This window comes from Heterocephalus glaber, unplaced genomic scaffold (assembly GCF_053883595.1).
Source record: "Heterocephalus glaber isolate CG9 unplaced genomic scaffold, H.glaber_assembly_v1.0 deba00001764, whole genome shotgun sequence".
NCBI classification, from domain to species: domain Eukaryota; kingdom Metazoa; phylum Chordata; class Mammalia; order Rodentia; family Bathyergidae; genus Heterocephalus; species Heterocephalus glaber.
In genome coordinates, this window is record NW_028258461.1 from 8,027,085 (window position 1) to 8,041,438 (window position 14,354).

General features: G+C 36.8%; 1 protein-coding gene across 8 annotated transcripts in view; it reads left to right on the forward strand.

The window, feature by feature from the left end:
• Fgf13 (fibroblast growth factor 13) overlaps positions 1-10,170 on the forward strand; it is a 514,864-nt gene extending 504,694 nt beyond the window's left edge. For all 8 annotated transcript variants that reach the window (XM_087202101.1, XM_004862318.4, XM_087202102.1 and 5 more), the window contains 2 exons: positions 7,041-7,239; positions 8,761-10,170. In XM_087202101.1, the coding sequence (XP_087058227.1) occupies positions 7,041-7,239; positions 8,761-8,897 (336 nt within the window). In that variant the 3' untranslated portion in view covers positions 8,898-10,170. The remainder of the gene's footprint in view (positions 1-7,040; positions 7,240-8,760) is intronic.
• Positions 10,171-14,354: the final 4,184 nt, after the last annotated feature.

A 14,354-nucleotide genomic window follows, 5' to 3' on the forward strand; every position in this document is an offset into this window, starting at 1 on the left:
GAAACCTAGTTCTTCTAGCACCATTTAATAAAGACGCTATCTTTTTCTCCAGTGAGGGTGTTTGGCTCCTTTGTCAAAGATGAAGTGGCTGAGTGTGTCTGGAGTTTTTCCTGCATCTTCTAATCTGTTCTATTGATCTTCCAGTCTGTTTCTTTGCTAGTACCATGCTGTTTTTTTATCACAGTAGCTTTGTAGTATAGTTGCAGGTTGGGAATTGTTATGCCTCCTGCCTTGTCTTTGTTGCCTAGAATTGCTTTTGCTATTCTAGGTCTCTTCTGGTTCCAAATAAATTTTTGGATTGTTTTCTCTAGTGCTGTGAAATATGCTGTTGGAATTTCAATCGCGATTGCATTGAATATATATATATATATATATATATATATATATATATATATATATATATATGTAGCAGTTTTGGAAGTATGGCCATTTTCACTATATTGATTCTTCCTACCCAAGAACAAAGGATGTCTTTCCATTTTCTGATATCATCTCGATATCTTTTTTCAGAATGCTGTAGTTTTCAGAATAGAAGTCTTTTACTTCCTTCATTCGACTGATTGCTACATATTTTATTTTTTGAATGCTATTGTGAAAGGAATTGTTTTCCCCATTTCTCTCTCAGTGAGTCTGCTATTCCTGTACAAGGCTCTTAATTTTTGAGTGTTGACATTGTATCTAGTTACTTTATATTCATTTATTTCATCAGGTATATATTCATCAAGTAGCATAATCTAGTCTTATATTAAAAGTTGCCCTCAAGTATCTCATAGTCCATTGGAATGAATAAACTATACTGTTTTTATCATGAATTAAAAATTTTGCTTAGCAACAGTATACTGTGTATTGATTCCCTCTTCCTCAACCTCTCCCTTCCCAAGCTTTGAACTCAATAATAATGAAGTTCAATCACATTAAATGTACCCTGAGAGAGAACATCAAAGCCCTGAATATAATAATTAGTCCTGGATTTTGAGATCACTCATGGAGGGGAAGGCCATCTAGAGAATATAGGTAGTTACATTGTTACCCCCCCTTGGGTATCATTTATACTTAAAAATTCCATTTATTTATTTTTAAGAGTCAAATCTGATTTTAATCTGCATAAGATTTCCATTAGGCTGGGGAATAATTGACATGCACAAGTGAGACCTGCTTAAATAACCTGCTAACTTTAAATCTAGAAAATTAATTATCATCAGAACATGGCTCAGAATTAGAAGAGTGACCCTTTCTATTGGCAGTAATTGCTAAATTAGTGGGATGAACAGAATATTGAAAATGTTAATGGAAGAGAGAAGGGGAAAAGAGGGAAGTGGGGCATTAAAGGAAAATGGGTTCATTAAAATGCTTTTATAGAATGTGCTGAAAACAGAAAACCATGTTTCTAGGCTTGTTATCAAAACTCTTTAAATGCTCATTGATGTATCTATAAACTGCTTTTGTTTTCTGTGTTCTATGATGCCTGCATTAAAAATGTTACATGTGCATAAAACAAAATTATATTCAGAAACAATGATCTACACCCAGATTTGGGTACTTCACATCACATACACATACATGAAAGGTGATGTTTAAGGCTTTGTTCTACAGACTAGAGGATCTTCAGTCGACTCTTTTGCTCTCTCTAGATCCAAAGGAATCAGTACAGCCCATTTAAAAATGTTTCTTTTGGGAGAAACGTGTTGAAAGGAAACATTTGCAGTCTACATGGCAATCCTCAAAGCTTCTCATCCTGCTGAGACAGGGACTAAAATGAAACACTGCCACCCTAGCTGAAGATACAAGAGCAAGGAAGCAAATGGATGAAAACTCCATTATTAAGGATGAGATTTACCACATTACCTATTTCAATCAAGAAAGTATCTAGTCTTGGTGTGTGCATTTTGTTATTAGAGATAGATTTAAAGCACTAAAATAACATAAATGATACAGATATATTTTTGTTCTCTTTTTTATTATAGTTCCCGAGGGACCAAGTCTGCTGAGTGAGGTAGTCCTTGCTTGGTTCTCTTCAGGGAAGCCACGATCATGCCCACACTTCTTTTGACCTAGCTCCAATTCCAACAGGTCAAAGATATTACACTCTCTCCACACTTCGCCCTCGGTGCCCGCCTTAACCCAGGGCACTGTTGCTTCTTCTGACTGTAACAGAGAAGAACAATTTACACTAGTCTTCAGCCCTTTATTCTGGGCAAATATATTTCTGGCACATTATTGGATCTTGGGGTTCTTTGCATGTATCAAACTTACTGATTGTGCTAATAATACCTTCTTAACTTGCCTCTCAAAGTCTGTATGGAGCTCTAATCTTCCCTGAGGAGATTGGAGCAGCTGACTATTAACATCTGTGAGTCTAATAGTTCTCTAATATGTTCTATTGATGCACTCCATTGACATATTAGACTTTCAAGTGCTTTCTTCTTGTCAGTGATATTTCAACATCCAAAGAATTACTCCCCCCTTAATAGTGTGAGTAAACTGAGAAAAAGAAATGTGAGATTTTACTCTTGGATCCATGTATTCTCTTAATGTAGATTCGTTATTCCCTACCCAAAATATGATCATTATAACTAGCTGTTATAAATTCTGTAGATTAAAATTTCAATATTTACTGGGAAGAAAATAACCCTGAACTTAAAGGAGAGTAGAATAGAGATAATTATACACATGAAAGATATTAGAGACTGATTAATAATTTAATGAGCTTAAAAGATGTTATTTCTCTGATAAAATATAGTAGTATACAGGCAAGATAAACAACTTTTAATAGAAATCAATGTATAAAAGCTTACAAGATAGAAAACACCTTTTATACTGATGCTGAGTAATTTCTTAGTAACTATGCATTAACTATGTGGCATCTTTTTAATTCATTCACTCATTCTAATAGCTGATATTTATCTAATGCCTAGCAAACAAATCCAGAGCTTAGTGATTGCTGCCTTCATTAATTACCTGCTATACATCAAGATCGCTATGGTACTTTCTTCCAGGGCACCAGTGAGCATCTCCAAATCAATCAAAGTAGGTAGTTTCCTTGAAACATGTCCACCTGTTCTTCTCTGAATAGGGCTTTCCAGGCTTGGGCCAAATCCAAATTCTATTGTATATATGAGTCACTGCTAAGACACAGAGACACCTACAACCCCTGCCCCCACTGATGGACCTTCTTTTTGGGGAGAGGATGCTCACATTTTTCCACATTTGATAAAATTCAAGTCTCTTCTGCCTACTCATTCCGACACTGGATAAAATGACAGTGTCATACACAGAGAACAGAACAGTCCTTTGGTTGCTTCAACATTCTTTTTTTGGCCTAACTTTTTTTCTCTACTGAGATCCTGAGTCCAAATTTAGTGGGGATGACTAAGAATTTACCAGGATATGACAGAGTATTAAGTTCATTGAGTCCTTTCTTGCTATTTTCCAATAGTTGTACCGATTGCCAAGTTTTCCTCCTAGCGTTGTAGGTGCCATGCCATTCATGAGATACTAAATCACCCGTGCAGGATCTATTTGTGCAGTGACAGCTTCCTTCTATATACTACTGATTTTATTCTATGGTATTAAGGAAAATCTCTGCAGACTTTTTATTGGTTGATACTTCTTAGTTTTAGAATTTCAAATATTTAAATATGAATCTCTTAAATTCAAATTCTGTCACTACCAATCAAGTGATCTAATAATCAAGTATTCTTCCATGAGCTAGGCAATATGACCTTCAATGGGGGTGGTGGTGGAAATAAGTAAGATGAGTTTCCATCCATCTGGGGCTAATCATGCATGTGTATGTATCACAGGATCATGCTAGTGATGTAGATAGAATTTATAGGATCACAGATATGGATATAATCCATTCTGATTGGGAGAAATCATATGCTTCCATAAATAATCATATTTGACCTAGGCTTGGAGAGATGAGAGAAAAACCAGTAAAATGACATTGTAAACAAAGAAAACAAATGGCATTTGGAAAGGCTCATAATGATTCTGTGGTGGCAGTTGATACTGGAAGGCATGGTAGCAACTGAGTAATGGAAGATTTTAAACGCCACATCAAGTTGTTTCTCCTTTTTGCTTTTGGCACCGGGGATTGAACTTGGGTCCTTGCACTTTTGAGGCAGGCGGCAGAACCACTGAGCTAAATAAATTTCTGGCCCAGTTTGTCATTTTTATATAGGCAAGGTGAAACCTTCAAAAGTTCTTGAGGAAAGGAGCTTTGCTTTGGGGAGGCAAATCTGCCAGCAGAGGAGAAAAGATAAGTGTATTGGTCAGCTTTCTGTTTGGGGAAAAAAATACCTGACACAACTCAAAGAAAGAGAGGTTTATTTTTGACTCATGGTTTTAAAGGTTTCAATCCATTCACTATCTGCTGGCTTTATGGCAGAAACACCACAGTGGAGGAAAGCCATTAAACTCATAGCAGCCATGGAGTAAAGAATAGGGGAAAAGCCATAGAGGAAGTGGTCCCACCTCCTAATAGCCCACTCAGCTACAAATTGGCCATTGGCTTAACCCAGTGACAAGGTTAGTGCCCTCACAATCCAACCATCTCTTCAGGAGTTTCTTAATCCAGTTAAGTTGACCGTAAACATTAACCAGCACAACCAGGAGGAGTTCTTACAGGAGACCAGCAAAGAGGGAATAAAAGTACAAACTAGTGCAGTGGTGATAAGAATGGAAGGTTGAGGTCCTGGATCACGGACTATAGAGCATGTGAATGAATGAATGCATGCATGCATGAATGAATGAATGTAAAGATCCTCTGGAGCTAGACTGCAATTTCTAAGAGAGGGAATGTAGGGAAATAGGGTAGAGCAAGTATGGCTCTGTGCCTCGGTATTACTCTTCCCCTTAATCTCTTGTGAATTCCTACCTGTCTTCTGAGTCTCATCTGAAATGACACACTCTCTTTGAAGGTATTCCTAGGCCCCCAATCAGAAATGAGTCAGACTTCCTCTCTTCCCATATGACACCTCTTTTATGCTTCCCTTCCTGCGTTCATAGTAGCATACCTTGTGTCCAGGCTATCTGGATACTTGCCTGGCTCCTGCAAGTATGCAGTAAGCTGTCTGAGTGCACATATTATAAATCTATGAATTTTTAACACCATCCAAGCACATAATGGACTAACAGAAAATGTGTATAAAATGAATGAATGCTGCTATCACACCAGACAGTAAATGCAGTACTTTTGCGGGACCTGCCTCAACAAACACTGTGATCCCATCTAATTGTTCTGAGGTTAGCCATACATTGGTCATGTGGCTAAATGTTATCACCAGCCTTGGTCATATGTATTATTCACCAGATTTATTTTGCAATGCTTTCTGACACTTTATGCATGTAAAATCTACTGTATAAAGATGAATTTTTTCCAAATGATGATTTTATTCCCGAAGAACTTCAGCAAAATTCTATGCAGTTGTCCTCATCACTAGAGGAAATGTGGAGACTCTTAGTCATATTTCTTTGTAAGCATACCTTGGCTTTTCCTATGTCGAGAAATCCTATAAAGAAGAATTTTCACAGCCCATAAATAGAACTCTTTAGTTCTAACCATGTGACAGTTGCCCTAGAAGTACATTTCTTCTTGAGTAGGTTGAATTTGTGGAATCCTCTGAGAATCTGTAAAGTGTGTACCTAGTCTGAAAAAAACCCTGAAGAAACTCCAGCCCATGCACCCTTGAGGCCAAATTGGGGAATCAGTCAGATCACTGAGTAAAATAGAGTTTTTAGAGTCTAAGCAAAGAAGAAAATTGAATTAACTTCTAGAGAAATGCTGAGGAATGTAACCCTCTTTGTATAAGTGACTTAGAGTACTTCAGATGTTGTTGTTCAGCTAGTATGCATTGCTTAGCAAGATGTCCACTGTTAAAATAAAGGAAGATAAGACCAAGGAGACACTCTTTATAAAAGACTGGTGGTTTCCAATACTGGTTTAAAAGAACTCAAAAGATATTATCAACAATCATTCTTGATAACATCTAAGCAAATTATCAAACCCTTATAGCTTCATTGGTATTTTTGTCACATATAGTTCAGTTAACATTTTCCTCATTCTCTTCCACTCAAAGTGGACTCTTCTGCTACTCTGCGGATTACATATAAATATCTGCTCATTTCATTTGGCTTAGAAATGGTCATTTTTAATGACTGTTATTGCCTACACACATTCACACAAGTGCACACACACGCACTCATGTATGTGCATGCACACAAACTAAAAATAAGGCTTTTAAAATTTTCCTAAAACAGTCAATGTTGGGTTAGGAGCCCTTCATTTGTATGGACCAATCCAAAGTAAACATGCCTAAGTGCATGTCAGAAAATCATATTCCAGAGTTTAAAGTCCCCTAGGCTGTTCTCTCGTGTCTACTTGTAGAATTACTGTAAATTCCTTGCTTTATATTGATTTGCTTATAAATGTCACTATAAGGCAAGGAGCGGATGAGAGGGATTATTTCTCTTTTTTTAAGTCAAGGTCCAGTGATCTAAAAAAAAATCAATTTGGTTTACCTTAAAGTAGAAAGTAGTCCCTTTGTACCATCCTTTTGAAAATATGGTCAGCCAGCATTGTAACGCAGGTCTTAGCCTCAGGCAACTGATATTCATGCTGTATATTATCTTAAGAATCCACAAAAAATAATTACAAAGACTGAATGTTTATTTTCTTATTTATTCTTGAAAGGAACCGAGATCCATATGAGAGCTTTATGCTTGTCTCTTCAGTCTTTGGCTCTCATATTTGTCCAATAAATTATATTTATGTGGCTAATTCTAATTTTCCCATTACCATTACAAAGAGTGGTAATCACTGATCAAGTAGTACTTAATACTATTCCTAAAGCACCATGTGAAATGTTTTATATAGTCTACTGGTTTACAGTGATAATAGTTAATTCTGTTAGAATAGAGTACCAATCATACAAGCCTTAACAAAAAATATCCTAAATTCCTGAAAGGCATTTCCAGTTGTTCTACATGAACTTTATAGCTATAAACATTGAGCTTTTGTTTATTTACTCTTGTTACAGGAACATTTCACACCTGAGTGCAAATTCAAAGAATCAGTGTTTGAAAATTATTATGTGACATATTCATCAATGATATATCGTCAGCAGCAGTCAGGCCGAGGGTGGTATCTGGGTCTGAACAAAGAAGGAGAGATCATGAAAGGCAACCATGTGAAGAAAAACAAGCCTGCAGCCCATTTTCTGCCCAAACCACTGAAAGGTAAAAACTGTTATTGTTGGTATTGTGGGTGATTGTACAAAAAAACTAATTTAAATCAATCCTTTATCACACTTTTGAAAATGAAGAATAATTCTTCCACAATTGAACAAAAATTTACAATTCTCAAAAAGAATACATAGATTACACTCAGGTAATAAAAATCATAAAAATATGAAGCCATCGACAAGAGCATTTATTCTCCTGATTTGAATTTTTTCATTGTTCATCTGCATAACAGCAACACCTTACTAAAGTGGAAGTAGCTAAATTGTTAACTCAAACAGGTAAGAACCTCAAATTATGCAAAAATAGTATATGGGAGGAAACGTGGATGTTAAAATGTGTACACACTTGACTCTCTATTGGAAAGCCCCTTAGGCCCATTCTAAGATCCCAACAATAGAGTCCCAAGAATTTTGACTACTAGTTATTACTACTAGATGAAAAGCAAATTAGAAATGTGAAAGACAGGAACAAATTCTGCAAGATGGGCATATTTGAAGTACTGTGAAAGAAAAGAAAATTCAGGCAAAATAGAGGAAGCCTTCACAAAGGTTAGCCAGCTCATGGTTAGAGTAGGAGTTTCAATTAGGGCCAGAATCCCTCCAGCCATCACAATCAACATAGCCCTGTGTTTTCCGACTCAGTTTCTGGAGACAGACTGTCTGAGTTTGAGTTCCAGCTTCATCTTTTATTAACTAAATAGTCTTGAAAACATTATTCACTAGTGTGTGCCTGAAGTTCATCTATAAAATATGGATATGATTATTTACATCATCATATTCTTACCTGGATTAAATAAGGTAATACAAATGGAGAATTTAGAACATTATCTACTGCATTATTAGTGCTTCATGAGTATAAGATAGTACTATTATTTACAGTCTGGCAATAATAATTATTACTATTTATTGAGGAATTATGCCAATATTTAGACTCTTGGAGAGTTTCATTTTAAAGTATGATAAAAATCAGGGTTTTAAAATGTTTTAAGTTTCAATATTTGTCTCACACAGTATGCTGTAGATCATATTGAAACTTCTAAGAGCTTTATTAAATGCATTTTTCATTAATCCTCTCATATCTAACTATAAGAGATAGAAGTTAGGCATTAAAATTCTTCATACACTACTTTACCAAGGCTATATTTTGCTTAATTTGATCTCAGCCACTCTCTACTGAGTACTTGAAAGCAGTACTTTTTGTGTTTGGCTTGAGGCATAGAAGCCTAGAAACCAGAAGAAAAGTGGAGGACCAGTGTGATGTGCCCAGATTTTTTTTTTAATTTTTTCTTAATTTCTTTCTTGTTTTAGTTAAATTTTTATTAACAAATAAAAATTGCATTCATTTTTCATGTACAAGATATTATATAATGTGTATATAATGAGGGACAGCTAAATTGAAATAATTAACTATTACTATTACTATTACTATTTTTGTGGTGAGAGCACTTGAAATCAATTCTTTTAGCAATTCTCAGCCCATTGGAAAGCCTTCATACTGTCTGCATTTGCTTTACAGTGGCCATGTACAAGGAGCCGTCACTGCACGATCTCACGGAGTTCTCCCGATCTGGAAGTGGGACCCCGACCAAGAGCAGAAGTGTCTCTGGCGTGCTGAACGGGGGCAAATCCATGAGCCACAATGAATCAACGTAGTCAGTGAGGGCAAACAAGGGCTCAATAACAGAACCTTGCCTCCAGGTACTGTTGAATTCTTGAGCAGTCCTTCATCCAAACGGTCAAATTTGTCAGTGAGGTGTATCAAACAAAACAGGCAGAATTCACTCTCTGATCTGCCAACAGAATTTATTCCCATCCATACTAAACCCCATCATTTCCATCAAGCTTGTGCAAAAGAATGCCAAGCATTATCAATGAACTAAATCTGGGAGAAGGACTGTCAGATTTTCTCACGATCTCACCTGTATTTTGGGGATGATTAACCAAAAAGTAGTTCACAGCACTAATTCTGATCAAAATTTGCTCTCCAACCAAGACAATTTCAAAGACCGTAATTGTTCTTTAAAAACAAACAAAAAAACTACACAACTAAACTAAAGTAAACTAAACGAAATTAGCTGCTTAAATGTTTTGTAGGGGCAAACACAATTACGTGAACCGTGTTGTTTTCTTGGCTTAATGTTTTCTATCTACGCTTGATTCACATGTACTCTTTGCTTTCGTATAGTGCAACTTCTGATTTCTGAAGTGTAATGCTTATTGACTTTGTGTCCCTTAATCCAAATCAACCAAATTCAAGGTTGAATCTGAATTGGCATCTCAGGCTCAAAGTAACAGTGTTCTTGTGATTTTACCAGTTGTTTTAGATTTGTAGTATCCTGGTCGAGTTCTTGTGCTGTATTTGTGTGTAGAAATTGAGTTGTATTGTCAATCCCAGTTAGTAAAGATAACTTAAAAAAAGATTATCTTCAAGTGTAGATTTCTCTTAATTCCATTTGTGTTAAACTTTGGTTGTGGCTTCTTGTGTAAAAAGACAGAAACTGTGGAACTGTGAAGTTGTCCTTTGTGTTGTTAAAATAAGAAACGTGGTATCTGTATATGTATGAGTCCTCTTGTCATTGTATTTGGCACGTGAATATTGTGTACAAGGAAATGTTAAGACTGGTTACCCCTAAACAACATATATTATACTTGCTACTGGAAAAGTGTTTAAGACTTAGCTAAGTTTCCATTTAGATCTTCATATCTGTTGCATGGAAAAAAGTTGGAATCTTGGCATACAGTTGCATGATATGTAAGATTTTGTGCATTAGTAATTGTTAAAATCTGTGTTCCAAAAGTAAACATAGCATGTGCAGGCAGTATTCTGTCCTGTGCACAAAACTTTAAAAAAAAAGTTGTTTAATATTTGTTGTTGTATGCCCAAATACGCACCGAATAAACTCTTTATATTCATTCAAAGAAAAAATCCTTCAATGTGCATTTTATTGAGTATCTTATTATATGCCACTAACTATATTAGAAGCTGTGGTTAAGCACTGAATTATGTATATTAGGCACTGCCCTCAGATAATCTTCAGTCTAGATACTCACATTAACATGAACACTTCTTAAAGTGTTTATTTGATCAAAGCTTCAGATTGGTACTGAGGGATTCTCATTCCCATTCAGTGATCAAATTGTACAAATGATATCTAAGCCCTAGTATTCTCTCTGCCACTCAAAATGTCGTTTTCCCTCTTTGTTACTCATTCCATTCCTTTGTAGATGGGATACATAGGACCAAATGTCTAAAATTCTTTCCACCTTTCAGAGCTGAAGAAAAATGTATACATTCTGTAGTGTCGATGTTTTCTGTCTCCCCAAAGCTGCCATTGCCTGATAGTGAATGCCTGGGAAGTAGTCAATATCTGAAGGGAAGGGTAGAATGACAAATCATAATTGATGCTGTTCAGAGTATATGCAAAATAGTTACCATGGTCCAAGCAGCCTGCTTTCACAAGGATAGGAGGCTGCATGTTCCGAAGATGTTTCGGCCAGATTCATCACATTCTCTGAACCCAGCCCAGCTTCGCTCAGTCACCTTGTGATTTCATCTTCAGGCCCACCGTCAATCCTGCCTGAGCTCTACAGCATAAGGCGAGGCTGCATGCCCATCTTGGATTTAGGAACCTTTTAAAAAGTTTTAAGTTACTTTAAACACTTGTAAATCTCACTCAATCTCCTCCCTTTATAAGTCATACTAATTTTCAATCAGTAAAGAGAAACAGTGTATTGTCTCCCTCTTCCCCAAGAAATTTAAGGTTTGATTATTGACCACTCTGTTGCTGGCCTTGTTTATTCATTATTCAGGGCTACTGTAGGTTGGATCATGATTTTAAAAATCAGCACTTTGTTTACTTGGGTGTTATGGCTTGTGTCTAGATGTCCCTCCAAAGCCTCATGCACTCATAGGTGGGGCTTTTTCAGAGGTGGCTGAATCTAGAGTGTGATTGATTCATGGTGCAATGCTAGGATTAAGGGTGCTAGGATTAAGGGTAGGTGATTATTAAATCAGTCCACTGATTCATTTGGCACCACCCTAATCCCAGTAGCCTAGCTAGAGTATAAAAGGGGCAGAAAGAAGCTGCCTGAAGTCCCTTGCTTTGCTACCTTCTGCCTGCTATAAACTATTTCTCCTCTGCGATGCCCCTCTGCCATGTCAACCTGCCTTGGACCCAGGTGACTATGGACTGAAACCTCTACAAACTATGAGCCAAATAAACTTTTCTTCCCTTAACTTTGGGAGTCATGTATTTTGTCTCAGCAGTGAGAAAAGTAACTAAGACATCAGGAAACCTGACATAAATAGGAAAGGATCAAAACTTCCAGGTTAAATAGTTTACTCCTAGCATTCTTAGCTGCCTCAAGTTTTTTTTTTTTTTTAGCAGAACAATGTGTTTAAATAAATCAATATGTAAATAAATAGTTCTCAAAGAAACCTCTCTGCAAGTAATGATACCACTTTCAAATATCTTCACTGCACACACGTGCACATTTCAGTAGCATTCCTCATAGCAAAAAATATGAGTCCTGCCGCATCTTTAATGAAAGAAAACAAGATTTTGTAGTCACGTATTTTTGGAAAACACTGCAGACAGTGTTGACTCTCAGCCTCTTGCACACATAAGGATCACCTGGAAGATTTATAAGCCTCAGAATGAGTAGGTCTGGGCTATGCCAAAGACTCCACTTCTAACAAGTTTCCAGGTTATACTGGAGAGGCAGGCTTTGGGAACCACCGGCATATGCAGTGCTTTGGTACATTGTGTTCTAAAAGGCCCATCATAAGGTGCTCTGCTTAATGAGAAACCCTGAGATCAACAAACTTATTTGGTTACAAATGTATATTTTCACAGAGTAAGTATTAACACTGCACCGGAGTGGTGGTCCTACAAGGCTTTTGTAGGACCTGAATCACCCATGGTGTTTTGTGTATTTCTGTGGTTTTAGGACAGGTCTAGGAATCTCCTGAATCAGACTCCTGCCACAGTTTGAAAGCCTCTTCTGTGGCCTAGCACCTGGTCTCACATTGTCATGACTATCTGAATGTATCTGGTGTAACCAAAATATACAGTGAAAATTAATTATAAAAAATATATTACAGTAAAAGACATACTGCCATTAATCCCTCCTCAAAATGCTCCCCCTCTCTTTGACAAACTTATCATGCTGGCAACTTTCTGAAGCGGTCTTGGAAGTCCCCTTTCATTAATGTTGTTAAGAGGTATAATAAAAAATACAGTGAACGCTACTGCTAAAAATATTAAGGTGTGTCTTCATCTAGCTTTTTCATCGGATCTGGCATCATGCAACTTCTGGCTCTCCCCTAAAGTCAAAATGACCCTGAAAATAAACATGTCAAATCAATTCAGAACATCAAGGCATCCATGACAGCACAACAAAAGACGACTTCCAGAACTGCTTCAGAAAGTGTCAAGAATGATGAGATAAATGATTCAACGTGAGGGAAAGATTTTTGAGGGGGATTAATGGCAATTGAAGTTTGTCCTCTTTGGAAGTATCCCAGTAATTTTCTCATCACTGAGACAAAATACCAAACATGTGCAACTTAAAAGAGAGGTTTACTTTGGTTCATAGTTTAGCTCATGGCTGGCTTGCTCCAGGGCAGGAAGGAGATGGTGGAAGGGTCTGGCAGAGGAAGGCTACTCAGGGTATGGACTCCAGGAAGCATCAAGAGAAGGCAGGAACCAGGGAGGGAGAGGTATGCTTCCAGCTCATCCCCCAGTGACCCGCCTCCAACCAGGGCACAATTCCTAACAGCAAACCAGCCATAGCAGCCCTTAATCCAATCAACTGCTACAATGAGGCTTTGGGGGACTTGCAAGGTCCAAACAACAACAGGAAGCATCTTATAGAGCATTTGTATTTCTACAGATATTCATATTTCTTCAAGACAACCTACACATTTTCTATTATGCTTTTCAAAATTCTTTCAGACTCTATTCAAAGCAACCTGCATATTTTAGATATTAGTTACAGCAGTATTCTCTTGCCCATACCAAAACCTATACAGAGATATGGCAGTGCCATTAACATGATTATTTCCAATTACAAAAATAGTTGGTAAACTGTAACTAGAGTAGACCACCATTCCCCAAATTCATGGTCATAGTTACAATGACAACTTGTCATACCTTTCATTGTTCTATGCACAAAATGTGGGAACCTTATTTTGCTTGATGCATTCATTTAGCTATCCTGGAATAAAAACACCTGGGTGCATGCTAGCTTTTTCTGTCCCCACAGGTATGACTTTTCCTTTAATGATCAAGGATGCTAAATGCTATAGTACAGTTAAAGACATCATATTACAGTAGCACATGCATACCCATGTTTATAACAGCACAACTCATAATAGCTATGTCTTGGAAGTGGTCTAATGTCCATCAAAGATGAGTGGACAAAGAAAATCTGGTATTTATACACAATTTAGTACTACTGTACCTCAAAGAAAGATAAATTTAAGTCATTTGTAGGAAAATAAATGCACTGTGGGACTACAGTGTTAAGTGAAGTAAATCAGGCACACAAGCTTAAATATCGCATGGTTTCTCATATATGAGAAACCCAAAGTATAAATAAAGAGCAAAATAAAAGATCAATAATAGAAAATAAGGAGATAGAATTTTGCAAAATGGAAGGAAATCAAGGGATGAAGGGAGGAGGAAGGAAGAGGATGGGAGAAGAGAGGAAAGGCATAAAAACGAATTAAGGTATGTTACGTACATGTACTAACTCCTCACAATGAATGTAATCATTATGTACTGCATATATAAATATATATAAATATATAGTATACACATAAAATAATTCGCTTGACAGGATATCTTCTAATCCTGGAATGCTTTTTAACTCAGAATGAGAGAGAGAGAGAGACAGAGAGAGAGAGAGAGAGAGAGAGAGAGAGAGAGAGAGAGAGAAAGGAGGAAGAAAAGGGGAGGAGAAGGACAGAAAAATTCTCAGCTCAGATAAAACAGCATTTGAGGGTGATTCTTTCATGAACTATCACATCTAGGCTCTTTTTAATCTCTAAACATTGTGTCACTGTTTAGAGATTGGCTTCAATTTGTTATACAGAGAACAACCTAT